The sequence below is a fragment of the Canis lupus genome, chromosome 3 (genome assembly GCF_048164855.1).
Source record: "Canis lupus baileyi chromosome 3, mCanLup2.hap1, whole genome shotgun sequence".
Taxonomy (NCBI): Eukaryota; Metazoa; Chordata; class Mammalia; order Carnivora; family Canidae; genus Canis; species Canis lupus.
In genome coordinates, this window is record NC_132840.1 from 79,311,961 (window position 1) to 79,329,553 (window position 17,593).

At 38.2% G+C, this 17,593-nt stretch overlaps 2 protein-coding genes across 2 annotated transcripts; one reads left to right on the forward strand and one right to left on the reverse strand.

The window, feature by feature from the left end:
- Positions 1–557: 557 nt before the first annotated feature.
- Positions 558–1,487, reverse strand: LOC140625569 (olfactory receptor 8B12-like). The gene has a single exon (XM_072812906.1). It carries the CDS (start codon positions 1,485–1,487, stop codon positions 558–560), a length of 930 nt encoding a protein of 309 aa, XP_072669007.1.
- A 14,257-nt stretch (positions 1,488–15,744) lies between these two features.
- OR8A1 (olfactory receptor family 8 subfamily A member 1) lies at positions 15,745–16,674 on the forward strand. The gene has a single exon (XM_072822490.1). It carries the CDS (start codon positions 15,745–15,747, stop codon positions 16,672–16,674), a length of 930 nt encoding a protein of 309 aa, XP_072678591.1.
- Positions 16,675–17,593: the final 919 nt, after the last annotated feature.

The following is a 17,593-nucleotide window of genomic DNA, read 5'->3' on the forward strand; positions in this document are numbered from 1 at the left end:
AACAAACAAATAAATAAATACTTTTTAAATGAAAAAATGTAATATTAAAAAGTTATTTTTAAAAAATTATTTTTGAGAAGTTATATAAATTACTATAAACAGAATCAGATTTAATTTGCTAAAATAACATACTTTCAAAATGAAATCTGCACTCAATAAAACAAGAAAATGTGGCAGAAAGGAAAACAATGTAGACTAGAATTCTCAAGGGTCTGAATCCTAGTCCCCCTTGTGGAACCATTTAGGTGTATCGCCCTGGAAAACATACACAATATTTCTAAGTCTCCAATGCCTAGTAAATAAGGAAACTAAATAAAATGATTTATAAGCCCCATACAAGATTAAATGATTTGTGGTTACAGAAAAAAGTTCATAAAACAACCTTGGAATAGTCGAGGTGGGCAAGAGATAAAGAAAATAGATATGCATTAAACATTCATTGAAACTTAAAGACCGAAAATTCTTCCTGTACAAAAGAGAAAAAAACTGGAATTTGGATCCGTCATTGAAAGCATACACACTAATAAAGCATTGTATCTCCTTCAAATACTACTGTCTCAAGAAAATATTTTCCTTTCCAAGGTTTTTCTCAAGGTAACTTTGACATCCTTGTTCCTCAAACTGTAGATCAGTGGGTTTAACATGGGCACCACAATGGTGTAGAACAAAGAGAACACTTTCCCTTGGTTAAGGGGCAAAATAGAAGGTGGTTTGAGATACACAAAAGCCCCAGAACCAAAGAAAAGAGAAACCACAATTATGTGAGAGCTGCACGTACTGAAAGCTTTGGACCTGCCCTCAGTGGAGTGAATATGGAGAATGCTGGAGAGAATCAGAGCATAAGAGATGAAGATGGTGACAATGGGTATTCCAATGTCCATGGCCACAAGTACAAAGACCACCAGCTCATGCACATAGGTGCTGTTGCAGGAGAGCTCAAGGAGAGGAAAGATGTCACACATAAAATGATTAACAAGATTGTCAGCACAGAAAGTCAGACTTGCTATGCTTCCCATGTGGACCATGGCCCCTGAAAACCCCATCACATAGACACCCAACAAAAGGAATAAACAGACCTGAGGAGACATGGTGAGGGTGTACACCAATGGTTTGCAGATGGCAACATAGCGGTCATATGCCATTGCTGACAGGAGGAAGGACTCAGAAATGACGAAGAAGCAGAAGAAAAAGAGTTGAGTCATACACTCTGCATACAAGATGATGTTCTTCGAGACAAAGCTCTTCAGCATTTTGGGGGTGATGGTAGTGGAGTAACAGAAATCTACTAAGGACAGATTGAAGAGGAAAAAGTACATGGGGGTGTGTAGGCGAGAATTCAACCCAATCAGGGTTATTAGGCCCAGGTTCCCCAGCAGAGTGACCATGTAGAAACCTAGAAACAGCAAGAAGAGAGGGATCTGGAGTCCCGGCTGGTCTGTTAAGCCTGTGAGGATAAACTCTGTCACAGAAGAGTTCTTAGCTGCCATTCTCCTCTTGGGGATGGGTGGAGGGAGGGCAGTCTGGAGAAAAGAAAAGACAACCAGTTAGACAGAAAGAAACACCAGCACTCTCTCAGTATCTATCCCCCATTCTGGAAAATAGAATGCACAGAGAGAGAGTTGAATGTTAGTATGGTAGGAAGGTTTTATTGTTTGCTGTGGATCCATTTTTACAGCCCAAATGACTTCAACTTCCAGAGAGAACAGTTAGAGGCTAAACTTTGCCTCCAGAGAGAAAGCAGGAATTTATTCATATGCATATAGATGTCTTTTAGATCTTTAAATTAGTCCATTTTCTATGTCCTCTCTCCTGCCTGTGCTTCCATTGCTGAAACCTGGGCCTCTTCCCTGAAGAGGTCCTGTCAAGACACTGACTTCTTAGAACCCTCACCACTGGGTCACTGCTGTCAACCAAGAAGGTAAGGCAACCTCTTTCAGATCCCTCCCAGCTCACATGGTTTAGTGATCATTTTTTAAAGCTAACACTTATTTAAGGTGTTCTTTTGAGAGACTAGGTACTAAGAGCTATGCGACAATATTATTATCCCTACTTTGCAGATGGACAATGGAGTTAGATAACTCGTGCGAGTCTCTAAAATACTGAGGTGCAGCCAGAAGGTGAACTTTGGCAGTCTCTCAGGTTTGCACTCATAACCGCTATGTCACCTGACTCACCAGGGTTAGGAACACACTCATCTTCCTTTAGTTCAGAGCTATAAAACTATTCTCTACCATTTCTTGGCCACAAGCGTCCTGGAACCCAAAAAGGACCATAATAAATAGAAAATGATAGGTTGAGCTAAGAAACTCTCTTCTCTCAATCGAGTCCAAAGAATTAGAACCTCTAAGTTATCTTATAGGCCTTTCTGCACTAAAAACATGATATCTGATTCTTAACTGACCCAAAATCCTCTCTAGCTATAAGGAAGGAGAGAGTGCCTTTTCCTGACCAGAGGATAACAGGAGAATTAGTAGTCTTATTAGGATTACAGATCTCAGTGGCCTGATAATTAAGACAGAGACTCCCTGAAAACAATTTCATCAGAGATTACTTTCCCAAAGGAATACGAAATGTTGGTTTATACCCTTGATATAGCTTGACTTGGCTTGTGGAGACAATTACTTTAACAAACATTTATCCAGTACTATTAAAAGAAAAATCATTGTGAAAAAAATTACTGTCATTATTAAGTCTTGAATACCCAGCAATGAACCTGACACAGAACCCTTCTACTGACTTCTGGCTGCCAAGATCCAAAACACTATATAAGTATATCCTTATTAATTTCTCACAATCAGGACATTCACTTTAAATATAAGTTGCTCACAGAGGCAGTATGTTTCAGAACCCATGTGCTTAGTTCTGTCTGGCTCCACTAGAGCCTATTTTGTATCCACTAGACTAAGCTTCCTCTTGATGAGAGCTACTGAAAATCTATGAAGCTAGGGTCATTGCCTCCTTGGATCTGGAAAACTCTTGGAAAGTAACAAATAAATATGCAACGACTTTAATAAAAAGAAGTGATTAAATTAAGGAAAGATTAACACAAAGGGTTATCATAACTTAGGGTAGAACATTTCATAACTTATTCATATCCCAATTCATTCTAGGAATAATTGCACTACATCTAGAAAGTAGACTTCTCTGATCCCTAACCCTCTCTTCCCACGGAGTATAGGTTTAATGGTAACATTACGTATTAGGTAAATGCTCCCAAACTCTGCCAAGAACAGACTTTTTCTAAATTACTAACTGGTCAAAACTCCCTTTGACTGTCCCTGTCTTCCACCCACTTTTCTTGGAGGACTACTCTGGTGGCTTCCTAGCTTTTGGTGCTCTCAAACGGTATGCTAGTGGATCAGATTCTGGATGTCCAGGGACACATCCAAATTTGTTCTTCCTCTTCAGTTTGCTTTTGTCTTTTTCTATTTTCTACTCTCCATGCCAGCTTCTGCCTTGACTAAAATTGACTATCCTATGACTTGATCTCTTAGAGCTATAGTTACTTTAATACCAAGCCCCCACACTAACAGAATTTTAGACCTGAGGCGATGTGGGAAATTGTCAAATCCAGTATTTCTCAAACCTGGCTAAGCACCCCAATTACCTAGAGTGTTTATTAGAAAGAAATTCTGGGGATCCCTGGGTGGTGCAGCGGTTTAGCGCCTGCCTTTGGCCCAGGGCGCGATCCTGGAGACCCGGGATCGAATCCCACGTCGGGCTCCCGGTGCATGGAGCCTGCTTCTCCCTCTGCCTCTCTCTCTCTCTCTCTCTCTCTGTGACTATCATAAATAAACAAAAATTTTAAAAATACTTTTAGAAAGAAATTCTGGGCTCACCACCCAACCTTCTGAATCACAATCTGTATGTCTATGAGTACAATAGCTGTATTTTTTTAATCTTCCCTGGTGATTATAATGCCAGCAATTTATGAATCTCCAGAATGAATAGTTACACCCATCTTACATACAAAATCATTAAGAAGATCCCAAGAAGTAAAGCCATTTGTCCAAGGTCACAGATCTAATTTAGGTCTCCAGGTTTCCAGCTTCTTCTAGTCCATGGGCCTGTATGCCCTCCTGCTTGGCTGGAATGCAAAGAAAAATTCATTTAAAAGTAAGAAATCAGACTTTGGATTTCAGATGTAAAGGAGTAGCTGATATCACACTACTACCCTCTTACCATAAACTACTACAATATCGGAAAAAATACATAAAGCATCTATTTGAAAACTTTGAGAAGCAGACAGCACAGGGATGAAACTTAAGAGAAGGCAAGAAAATGTAGTAACTACCACATTTCTCTAGGCAATTTCCAAATCAAGCATAGTGAGATGGAGCCCAAGCAGGTGACAGCAGTCTCTACTACTAGAATAAAGACCAGTATTCATGAATGCCAGGACAGCTGGAATCTGTGAGACAACGCATGGAGAGGAAAATGTCAAAGAGAAGAACCCTCAGTCATGTTCATTGAGGACTCCTTTGAGTTCTTAGCTGAACTCTAAACTTCGTACATGTGCATGGCAAGACTCCAGATGTCTAGGATACAACAGCTGTTTGGAATCTAGGAACTGAATAGAGGTCACAGAGCATGCACAGTCCTGGGGAGCTATTAGATGTCTGGCTTAGTGAGAGTGGAGAAACTTTGGTGAACAAACTAGACATTAAGATGAACCCCCTGAAATCCATACCTAAGAGTGAGGACTAAGCCATCAGGCTAAGGGCAAAATGGAACTAGACTCATCATAACAAAGACTAATCCAGATCTCAACAAGATCACGGTGATCTGCTAGTAAATTAACCGCATCTCCAAACAAAATGCAACAATCTATACAGAAGAATAACATAATCCAGTCTCTACAATATATTCACAATTCCAGCATTATAAAATAAAAAATTATGAGAAATATAAAGAAGCAAGATAATATGACCCATCATCAAGAAGTAAAAATATTCCGTAAAAGCAGATCCCCATGTCCTGAATGCTGCAATTAATGAACAAAGAGTTTAAAATAACTACTGATGGGGGAGCAGAGGACTAGCTGAGGACAAAGCACAGGTCCAGGGCAGCACATTGACAAGTCCTTGAAATAGACAGAGGGACATTCCTCTACAGACTCAACTGCTTCAATGTTCATACTTTGCTAAGGGCAAAATCAATCTTAGCCTGACCCCCAGGATCCTGGAAGTCTACTTTAACATATAAAAATTCCTTTAGGAACTTCCTTTATCTCTAAACCCCCCAAGATACATGTTGACAATCATCCCCCAAGCACATGGCCCACCAATAGACAGACATCTGAAGGGTCTCATGACTAAGGTTTTATTAGATGGTAATAAATGAACTTTTCCCAATAATAGCTAGCCCTCTCAAGATCCTGGAAACCTTGCTTCCAAAATTCCTTTGAGAGTATGCTATCCTCAAACCACTCCCAACTCCCAGGTATATAATCAGCCACTCCTCACAGGCCAGGGCAGCAGCTCTTCCTGCCATTGGGCCCTGTCCCCATGCTTTAACAAAACCACCATTTTGCACCAAAGACATCTCAAGAATTCTTTCTTAGTTGTCGGCTCTGGACCTCACCTATATTCCACTTCATCAACTACTATAACCATTTACTGAAATTTAGACAAAAAGAAATACTAAATTGACTAACAGATGGAAAACCCCAACATATTTATTTTTAAAAAATAAAATAAAGGAAAATTACAAAAAAATCTTCAAAACTGACAATATTGGAAATAAGGAAGGCTGATTTCTTAGCAGACCGGCACAGCCAAAGAAAGAATCATTGAAAGCAAAATAGATCAACAATAATCCATATTCAAATAATATAGAGAAAAAAATAATAAAAAGGAATATAGCAACCAAAATATTTAGGACAATGCTAAATGGTCCAACATATATGTAATTAGAGTTTCAACAGGTGAATAGGTGAGAACTGTGAGAAAGAAGATTTTTTAAAATAATAGATGAGATGATCATATTGTTTTATCCTTTCTCTTATTGATGTGATGTACCACCTTGCTTGATTTATGAATATTGAAACACCCCTTGCATCCCTGAAATAAATCCTATTTAACTGCAATGAATAATTTTTTAATTTTTTGTTGGACTTCGTTTACTAATATTTTGTTTAGGATTTTTGGATCTCTGTTCATCAGAGATACTGGCCTGTAGTTCTCCTTTTTCTGTAGTATCTTTATCTGTTTTGGTTTCAGGGTAATGCTGGCCTCATAGAATGAATCTGGAAGCTTTTCTTACTCTTCTACTTTTTGCAATAGTTTAAGAACAGGTATAAACTATTCTTTAAATGTTTAGTAGAATTCACCTGTAATGCCATCTGGCCCTGGATTTGTGTATATTAGAAGTTATTTTTATTTCTAGTAATTAGCCTGTTCAAATTTATTTCCTTCTGATCTAGTTTTAGAAAGTTGTGTATTCTAGAAGTTTATCTGTTTCTTCAAGATCATCCAATTTGCCGGCATATTCTTTTTCATAATTATCTTTTATAATCTTTTGTATGTCTGTGGTGTCAGTGTTATTTCTTTTCCCTCATTTCTAATTTTATTTATTTGGATTCTCTCTCTCTTTTTCTTAATGAGACTGGTTAAAGGTTTATCCAATTTTGTTGATCTTTTCAAAGAACTTTCTCCTAGTTTAATTTATCTGTTCTATTGGTTTTTTAAATCTCTATTGTATTTATTTCTACTCTAATCTATTAATTCCTTCCTTCTCCCAGCTTTGTTTGTCCTTTTTCTAGCTCCTTTAGGTGTAATTTGGATTGTTTATTTGAGATTGTTCTTGCTTCTTGAGTAGACCTGTATTGCTATACATCCCAAAGATGTAGAACATTTGGAGTATTGGTGTTTTCGTTTTTGTTTTTCTTCATGTATTTTTTTTCTTCCACAGTTTCTTGGTTGACCCACTCATTTGTTAGTAACATGTTGTTCAAGCTTCATGTATTTGTGTTCTTTCTAGATTTTTTCTTGTGATCAATTTCAAGTTTTATACCATTGTGATTGGAAAAGATGTATGATATGATTTTAATCTCTTTTAATTTATTGAGATTTGTTTTGTGCCCTAACACATGATCTATCCTGAAAAATGTTCCTCAAGTACTTGAAAAAAATGTATAATCTGCTGTTTAGGGATGGAATGTTCTGTATAAATCTGTTAGTCCATCAAGCCTAGTATGTCATTCAAAGCCAATATTTCCTTATTGATTTTCTGTGAATGACCTAACCAGTCATCCTACTGGATTCTACTGCCTAGAGAGAAAGGGTAGATGTGGTTGTTACTCATTTTCTTGCCTTCTCTTAAGAATTTGTTACTCATTTTCTTGCCTTCTCTTAAGAATTTCTGTAGATCATCTATCCTTTGATCCTGTTACTTTAAAACAACTATGTACATATTTTGTCTAGTTTTTAATTGCTTTTGGTAAGATGGCAAGTCCCATGTAAGTTATTTGCCATGACCAAAACCAGAAATCATAAGTATTTATTTAACTTAATTTGGCTAGCCTTTTACGGAGTTCCAAAGCCTAGAAGGAAGAGCAAGGAAAGACCAAGAGAAACAAAAGAATATACTCATGAGAATATATGCCTGGAATATGGTAAGCACTCAGAGTAAATGATAAGTAATAATATTCATAATGCTTCATGTTCAAGAATACTTGCAGCATATTCAGATTACTAAAGAATATATTTTTATGAATGTTCCTATTGAATATGTCATTTTTTTTAAGATTTTATTTATTTATTCATGAGAGACACAGAGAGAGAGGCAGAGACACAGGCAGAGGGAGAAGCAGGCTTCATGCAGGGAACCCGACTCGGAACTTGAACCCAGGTCTCCAGGATCACACACTGGGCTGAAGGTGGCGCTAAACCACTGAGCCACCAGGGCTGCCCAAGAATATGTCATCTTTGACATATACCAAAAATATATTTTTTTCCAAAGATAAATTCAACAAATATATCCTACTTCTGTAAATATTCTTCAAATTATTATTCTCTTAATATAAATAATGACATAGATGAGATGAACACTGGGTGTTATGCTATATGTTGGCAAATTTAATTTAAATAAAATTAAATAAATTTAATATATATATGTAAATAATGAAAAAACATGTGGAAAATCTTGGAGGATTTGGGGAAGACTGTGTCATGGTTTTTTAGTCTTCCTGGATACTCCCATCAAAAAAAAAAAAAAAAAAAAAAAAACCAGCACAACTAAATAGCAAAGAGGAATCCCATTAACAATGTCAATGACAAAAATAAGGGATATGTTATCCCCTTTACCTCCAAACATAAGCAGATGGGCACAAACCAGCAAAAGCTTAAAATCTGCTTAGTATCAGCATCTGTGCAGGAAGAAACAGAAGGATGCGACAGGACATCTGGCAAACCTGAAATCCAAAACAACTAATCAGTATTCCAAGTAACTCTCAAAGGCCAATTTGAAAATAGCACCTAAGACTGGAAGGGATTTTGCATTCTCCAATAGTGGGTGAATTTAAATGTCTCCATACTAAGATCTGAAGGGGCTACAGTTTGTGCACTATGAACTCTCAAAATAAAGCAACCAAAGCTCTTTACAAGAACAGGAATAAAACCCAAACTAAACAGAACAAATAGAGATAAAAGAAAAAAAGGTCCAGATAAAGGTAGAAAGGGGACAGAGCCAGGAGATCTCAGACAGCAAGTCATCATGTTTTTTCAGCACCTCACAAAAGCAAAAGAATAGAGAATTCTACATGGATAAAGTTAGAAAAAAAACTAATTTGATATAAAAAATGAGCAATAGAAAAGAATCAAAGAAATTCCATATAAAATTATAAGCAAACCAGAGAGACATACTGTTGTTAGTCTGCTTAGGATGCCATAACAAAATGCCACAGAATGGGTCACTTAAGCAACAGAAATATATTTTTTCACAGTTCTGGAATTCAGAGTCCCTACATTGGTGATTTCTGGTGAGGACTCCTCCTGGCTTACAGATGGCTGCCTTTTCAGTGTGTCCTCAAATTGGGAAGAGAGTGAGCACTGGTGCTACTTCCTTGTCTTAAGAATGGCACCAGCCCTCTCAGATTAGGACCCCACACTTACAGTCTCTCATAACCTTTATCACCTCCTTATATACATTCTGTCTCAGAATACAGTCACATTGAGGGTTAAGGCTTCAACATAGAAATTTGGGGGTTGAGGGAACACAACTAAGTCCATTGACTACACATAAATGATAATATTACATATAATACAAATATTATTTCAAAACAAATTAAGGGATCCCTGGGTGGCGCAGCGGTTTGGCGCCTGCCTTTGGCCCAGGGCCCGATCCTGGAGACCCGGGATCGAATCCCACGTCGGGCTCCCGGTGCATGGAGCCTGCTTCTCCCTCTGCCTGTGTCTCTGCCTCTCTCTCTCTCTCTCTGTGACTATCACAAAAATAAATAAATAAATAAATAAATAAATAAATAAATAAATAAATAAATCTTCAAAACAAATTAAAACACATGAAAATGTTACAAGACATGAAAGAACAACAAAAGTCAGAATTAGAAAAACTTATAAATCAGGCAACAGAACCCAAGAAATTATTAGGAATAAAAGAAAAAATAACTTAAGAAATATGACAGAATTAGAAGTAGCAGAAGAGCGAATAAACACAACAGATAATACCTGAGGAGAAATAGAAGGTAAAAAAGAGGGGGTAAGAAAAAGGGAGGGAGATTCTGAAAAAGGTTTGTGGGAAAGCAGCAAATTTAGACACCAAACAGAAAAGATCTAATCCAAATAGAGTAGAAGCTCCAAAAGAGATAATCAAAGCAAGGGACGGAACAGATAACAAAGACTAGAATTCGTGGATCTTTTCCTAGTGTCAAAAAAATTTTTTTGAAGTGATATATTGAAAAGAATTGTTACACCTAAGAAAATTGCCCCAAAACAAGTATCAAAACATATCCCAGTGAAATTGTTGGCCTTTTTAAATAAGAAATCCTTTGAGAACCATGTAACCCCAAATTTCCTGGTTCTTTCTGAAAAGACTTAGAAATAATAACCAAGCCAGAAGCAATGATCCTCTCTAGCACCTAATTACTGGTCTTGAAATACCATTTCACCACTAAAAGAAAATATGCTTCCTGGAGAAATGATTGGTTCAGGTCAAAAGAATGAAATGTATGAGATGACCTCGGAACATCTTGTCATATCAGATAAAAATTAGTATTAGAGACTAGTAACATTCTGTCAAAGACTCAAGAGACAAACTGAAGAGAATTCCACAGGCCAAAGACAGAAAATTTTGAGCAAGGAAAGGATAATAACATTATGTGTAATGACACATAAAATATATTTAAGTTGATGAGAATATAATGATTCTAAAGAAAAATACCTGGTTACCTTTGCAAGATAGTAAGAAACCAAATCATTATTTTGAAAATCAGAAAATGAAGGTCATGTAAGTGTTTTTATCTGAAGTATGGGTGGATAATGAACCTGCTGCATATGAGATAAAATTGCATTGAACTAAATGTACACACACACACAAATGAGTACAAGTAAAATGGAAATCTGAATGAAATCCATGAATTGTGCATGGCAGAATGCATATGCAGTATTGTGGTGTCGCACTATAATTTTGAAAAATGTTACCATTGGGGAAAACCGCATGAAGAGTACACAGGATCTCTCTACATTATTTCTTTCAACTGCATATGACTCTGTGACTATCTCAATATAAAAAGTTTAAAAATCTTCATTTGCAACATTTTCATGGGTAAGATATTGCTGAATATAATCTCTAAAACTAAATTTTCTTATGAACATATTCCCTTTATGCATGAGGAGTTCTTAGAACTCTACCTCTTATGTCCCTCAGCCTCCCGCCCTTCTACAGTGGCCATCGACAAGCACAGCAACAGGGTGACAAGCTCAGTGTTGCTTATAAAGTTAACATCTCTTTACTGAACTTCTGCTTGGTTTTAGTAAAATATTTTAATTTGCTTTAGAAACATTTCAAATAAACATTTTCAGTCTATATGCCTACTGAAGAACAATGTTGAGTAGTAACCAAAATGGTAGTAACCAATGATGATGGTAATGACAAGTGGTAGTGGTGGTGGTGCTAGTGAGGATGGTGGGGTTGTTGGCTATAAGATATTTGAATATTGGCATTAGACTCTAAGTTTCCCAACCTGAAGATGACTCCAAATAAAAGGAAAATTAACACACCTGGGAGACAAACATGCTTCCCAGCACAGGCGTAAACCAAGACGCTAATTGCTCCTCCAACAAGGACTCCAGGCTCCGAAATGACTGCATCCCAGGAGGTTCTGCCCATGTGTTATATAAACAGACCCCCAGTCTCCCAGTCTCGGTGACCCCATAACCGTGCTGGCCCCTCAGAATACATTTAGGACTAGATATGAATCTCTATGGTTCTCTCCTTTCTTGATGTTTATTTCCTGACTACTGAAACCAAGGCATCCCCTAAAATTTCTAAGGGACCATTTTGGTTTTTTCTCACCGCAGGTATTTAATTTCATACTTAAAGCAATTGAGAGAAATATTTCTTCTATGAACTCCTAGTTCTAATGCAGGCTTTATTTCTAACCACTTGTCTACCTTCATCTCTAAGCATTTTTTCTTTGTGTGCTGTGTTCTCGTCGGCAGCAATCCCAAGCCTCTGATGGTCTGGTAACGCTAGAGGTAATCATTGTAGTAACTGATATCAAATATATGGACCATGTTTGCTTATTTTATATCATTAAATGATTATGGGAGTAAAAAATTAACTCTGTGTTGTCTAGGATTTTCACCATCTGCACCACACTGGTGTTTGCACTGCTTTGTTTCGTTTTTGTTTTTTAAAGATTTTATTTATTTATTTCGAGAGCAAGAGAGAGCATGAGCAAGGGGGAGGGGCAGAGAGCCCAACATGGGGCTCCATCCTAGGACCCCAGGATCATGACCTGAGGCAAAGGCAAATGTTTAACCAACTAAGTCAACCAGGTGCCCCTCTGCACTGCTTTGTAAAGCACTTTGATTTCTGGTAATGATATATTCAAGGTGATTTTCTATGTTTCTTATTGTTTTAAGAGGTGAAAAATTGGGTACAAAGATATGTAAGATTTATTTTTAATCTATTGTTATCTAGAAGACATTCGTTTTCTCTTTATAGTAAATGGGAAAAAAACTTAGCTACTTCTGAAACTAGTTATTGTGAAGTGTCGTACCACCAATAACATATGAAGTTTACAATGTACTGCAGATTTTCTTGACTTCACACCACATCTTAAGGATTTAAAGACTCTTATATCTAAGAAAAGAAATAGGGTTAGTGCCAGAATTATTATTATTATAGGAATCAAATGAGACAATATATTATAAAGTACTTTAAAAAATCAGGTTACAAATGTTTTGTAAAAAATTTTTTTGAAAAAAAAATTTTTGTGTTATAAAATTTTATTTTATATAATTTTATATAAATAAATTATAATTTATATATAATTTTTATTTTATATATAAATATATTTTTATTTAATTTTATATAAATAAAAATATATATAATATAAATATATATATTATTTAATTTTATATAAATAAATTATATCTATATATAATTTTGTTATAAAAAATTTTGTGTTATATATAATTTAATTAATTAATTAATTAATAATATATATAATTTTCAAAAATTATATATTATTAAATTATATATTATATATATAAATTATATATACATATATATAAAATTTAGAAAGCTAGCCACTGCCAATATTAGTCTCCAAGTAGCAGGGAAATGGTGTGGTTTTACTTTTGTTTATTTGTAGTTCTTTTTCTTTAAGAGTTATTTATTTGAGATAGAGAGACGGAGAGTGGGAGGGAGGGGCAAAAGGAGAGAGAGAATCCCAGGCAGGCTCTATGCCCAGCGCAGAGCCTGACCCTGACACGGGGCTCCATCTCACAACCTGGAGATCATGACCTGAGCTGAAATCAAGAGGCGGACACTTAACTGACTGAGCCACCTAAGTGCCCATGCTTATTTATATTTTTAATTTTCTACAGTGCATATATATTGCCTTTGTAATTTTTTAAATGCACCTGAAATTAGCAATGAAATAATCTCCAAAATTTCAATAAGTTAAGTTTATTAAATAGTAATAAAATGCTACCCAAAGATAAGCTACACCAAAACAATACAGTTTTTTTAATTATTTATTCATGACAGACACAGAGAGAGAAGCAGAAACACAGGCAGAGGGAGAAGCAGGCTCCCTGCAGGGAGCTCCATGCAGAACTCGATCCCAGGACCCCAGGATCATGCCCTGGGCCGAAGGCAGAGGCTCAACCACTGAGCCACCCAGGAGCCCCAACAATACAGTTTAATGGAAACAAAACAGATAGTAGTCAGAAGTCCTGGGTTATAGCCCAGTTCTGCCTCTATTAACTATACAATTTAGGGTAATGTTTAGAGCTCCAATTTATTGGAGAATGAAAAAAATAATGTAACATTCCTCTTTCTCATATGCTATGCACAAGCTAAGACATCAAGTGTAAAGCATTTTCAACCTCCACGTTGCTTAGAGCTGTAGAGTGTGGACATACAAGGCTGCACACTTGGGCTACAAACAAGCTCATGATCAGGCAAGAACAGAATTTGAGTTCTAAGTCACTGATTGTTAGTATGTTCCAAGCAAGTCACTGAAGGTCTGGCCCTTCTGTATTCTCAAGAGGAAAATGGAAATAAGGGGCACCTGGGTGGCTCAGTTGGTTAAGCATCTCCCTTGGGCTCAGGTTATGATCCCAGAATCCTGGGATCTAGCCCCACATCAGGTTCCTTGCTCAGTGGGGAGCCTGCTTTTCTCTCTCCCTCTGCCCGCCACTCGCTCCCCCTGCTTGTTCGCTCGCTCTCTCTCCCTCTCTCAAATAAATAAATAAATCTTAAAAAAAAAAAAAAAGGAAAACAGAAATAAGAATCCTACTCAGAACACATTTCTCCTCATACCCAAAATTTTAGAAGTTAGAGATTGACCTTTAAAGGGCATTATACAAAAGTTAGTAATTATAAGAGGACACAATAAAAAGAGGAAGAACTTAAGTTTTTTTTCCTAAGAGATATATCTTAGAGATGGGCCATCTATAAGTATCATGCCCAGCAAGGATGATCCATGCTTCTTAGGGACATGTTGACGATTTGAGTGCCTTGTCATTAGGGAGATCATGGGGCCTGGTTTCATATTACAATCTGAAAATCATCATGGTAACAATAATGGCCTTTGGGCACTTACCCTGTACTATATTATGTGCCAGTGTCCACACTGCCCCACGGGTCTATTAAATCTGAATCTCTGTGGGTGGAGCGTAGGCATGGAGACTTCCAAACATTCCAGGTGATTACAGTGTACAGTCAGTGTTGAGAACCACTGTCTTAGAGCCTCAAGTCCAGTGAAAAAGTAAAGCCAAATTCCAGACACCTAACGACACTTTTATGGGAACTGAATGCTTTGAAAAAATATTTCTAAATGTGCATTATCCTATGTCATTTTTACAACTACCTTTGAAATTGATAAAACTGATTTCTTCGTCCATAAAAAACATCTTGGGACGCAAGGACTCCATCAGAGGCAAGGAAAAACTACGTCGCCCAGCAGTTTGCAAAAACCAGGGGAGACACAGACTTGGGCTACAAATTGAAGTAACTCTGTCAGGAAAGGATCGGGCTGGAGGTTTAAATAGGCAAAAACCTAGGGCAAGCTCTGTGCCCTTTATGGACATGGGTCAGACCCAGGTCCCAAGCTGCAAGTTTCCGGAGTGGGGGGACAAGCAGGATACACAGCTCCCTATTTCTGATAGCAGTTTGAGGGTGTGGCTCCTGCTGGAGAGCATGACAGGATGTGTTGTGCATAGTTTTTTTCAAAACTGTTGCTGAATTTTGTGCAAGCTTGTCATCTCAGGCTGTGCCGACTGGTTTTGTTCCCCGTGGTCATTCGCCTGATTAAATTTTTAGTTTTTCTCCCTTGACATGAGGGCACCCATCTCACCTATCAGCCTTTACTGTCTAATTACTGGGGCCTTTTGTTCTCATCTTCATCTTTCAGATACAGAAACTGACTTGTCATTTGGTGATATAGTCGTAACTACTGTACTACCCTGACACTGTGTCAGTTTGAGATGGGTATTTTTGCATTTACATTCAGAGACTATTTGGGAATTGCACAGATGACAGGGAAATTTTATTTTTGAAGCAAAATGCATCTCCAAGTACAAAATATGAAATATGCTGCTTGTTACCTATAGGATGGAGGCTCTCAAACCTGAGCGTGCCTCGGCATCATGTGGAAAAAGGGTTAAACCCAGATTGCTGACCACATCCCCAGGCCTTCTGATTTGGTCAGTCCCAGTGAGGCCTGAGAGTTTGCATCTCTAACAGGATGCTAATGCTGCCGGTCCAGGGAATACACTTTAAGAAGCATCACTAAAGGATATTTCAGAAACATGAAAGTGGTAAAAGTCCTAGATCGTGGCCCCTTTTTCCTTTCATCCTCATGATCTTCGAAACACCCAAAAGGCTGATCTTTCTCCCAGCAAACAGCAAGATGAGGGAGGACTCATCAAGAAACAGCCCAGGATCCCCCAACTGACCCCAAATGCTCAAAACTAGCTTCACCCAAAAGTCCAAGATGCAGCCTTTCATGGACTTCTCTCCTATCCTCACAGGGCTCCCAAACACAGAAGAATGGCTGCAGAAAATCACTCAACAGTGACCGAGTTCATTCTCAGGGGCTTGACAAGTCAGCCAGATCTCCAGCTCCCACTTCTCCTCCTCTTCCTTGGGATCTACTTGGTCACCGTGATGGGGAACCTGGGCATGTTCACACTGATTTGTCTGAATGCTCAGCTTCACACCCCCATGTACTACTTCCTCAGCAACCTGTCACTTGTGGATCTCTGCTACTCCTCTGCCATTACCCCTAAAATGTTGGTGAACTTTGTGTCAGAGAAGAACATCATCTCCTATTCAGGGTGCATGTCACAGCTCTACTTCTTCCTACTGTTTGTCATTGCTGAGTGTTACATGCTGACAGTGATGGCCTATGACCGCTATGTCGCCATCTGCAGCCCTTTGCTCTACAATGTCATCATGAGTCATCAAGTCTGCTCCCTGCTGGTGGCTGTGGTCTATGCCATGGGGCTCATTGGCTCAACAATAGAGACTGGCCTCATGTTAAAACTGTCCTATTGTGAGCTCCTCATCAGCCATTACTTCTGTGACATCCTCCCTCTCATGAAGCTCTCCTGCTCTAGCACCTACGATATTGAGATGACAGTCTTCTTTTTGGCCGGATTTAACATCATACTCACCAGTTTAACAGTCCTTGTTTCCTATGCCTTCATCCTCTCCAGCATCCTCCGCATCAGCACCACAGAGGGCAGGTCCAAAGCCTTCAGCACCTGCAGCTCCCACCTTGCTGCTGTGGGGATGTTCTACGGGTCTACTGCGTTCATGTACCTGAAACCCTCCACGGCCAGTTCCCTGGCCCAGGAGAACATAGCCTCTGTGTTCTACACTACAGTGATTCCCATGCTGAACCCCCTGATCTACAGCTTGAGGAATAAGGAGGTAAAGGCTGCTTTGCAGAAAACACTGAGGAGAAAAATGTTCTGAGGTCAATGTTATTCTTGCTTGATTTTAAAATTGGTTTAATACCAGAGGGAAGCCCCCTGAATGCTTATCCAACTGTGATGGGAAATAAGTGCTTGGCTTCATGGTTGAATGAATGCATCCTTCCCTTGTTCCCCTTTCCTTCCCTCCCTTTCTGGACTCTCATTTCTATTTGAAATCAAATGATTTCAAGTTCATGTTTTCTTTCATTTGAGATCCATTTTCTCTGTGTGAACCCTTTGGTAAACATTTACTATCTTAACTGTAATTTAACATAAATGTTAAACTTTCAGCATTGAGTTTGAAAGTCATCCATTGTTTTATTACCTTCCCTACAGAAAATATTACTCAACCCAATTATTTTTTTGTGCCCGGAAGTACACAAGGCAAAGAAAGGTGAGTGTGAAAATCACCAAGAAGTGAGACACAGTTCCTTGCTCATCCAGATCTCCTCTTTCTTCATTCCTCTCTACTTGCTCCTGCCCAGAACCTCTACATGCCCCATTTATATAACTTCATAGTAACAGTAAAAATAGTAAGAGCCAGTCATATGTTTTGAGATGCTTACTCTGAGCCACGCAACTCCCCTAAATGCTTTGTGTGCATTATTTCTTTTTTTAAGATTTTATTTATTTATTCATGAGAGACACACAAGAGACACAAAGAGAGAGGCAGAGACACAGGCATAGAGAGAAGCAGGCCATGCAGGGAGCCCAGTGTGGGACTCAATCCCGGGATTCCAGGATCACGCTCTGGGCCGAAGGTGGGCGCTAAACCACTGAGCCACCCAGGGATCCCCCTGTATGCATTATTTCAATTATACCTCACAACACACAGGTACCACTGTTATCCTTATCTCACAGATGTGGACACTTGGTTCAGTAACTTGCTAAGGTCACATAGCTGGCAAACAAACAACACT

Coding starts and splice junctions, on each gene's coding strand:
- LOC140625569 (XM_072812906.1), bottom strand. CDS start 1,487: ATGGCAGCTAAGAACTCTTCTGTGACAGAGTTTATCCTCACAGGCTTA.
- OR8A1 (XM_072822490.1), top strand. CDS start 15,745: ATGGCTGCAGAAAATCACTCAACAGTGACCGAGTTCATTCTCAGGGGC.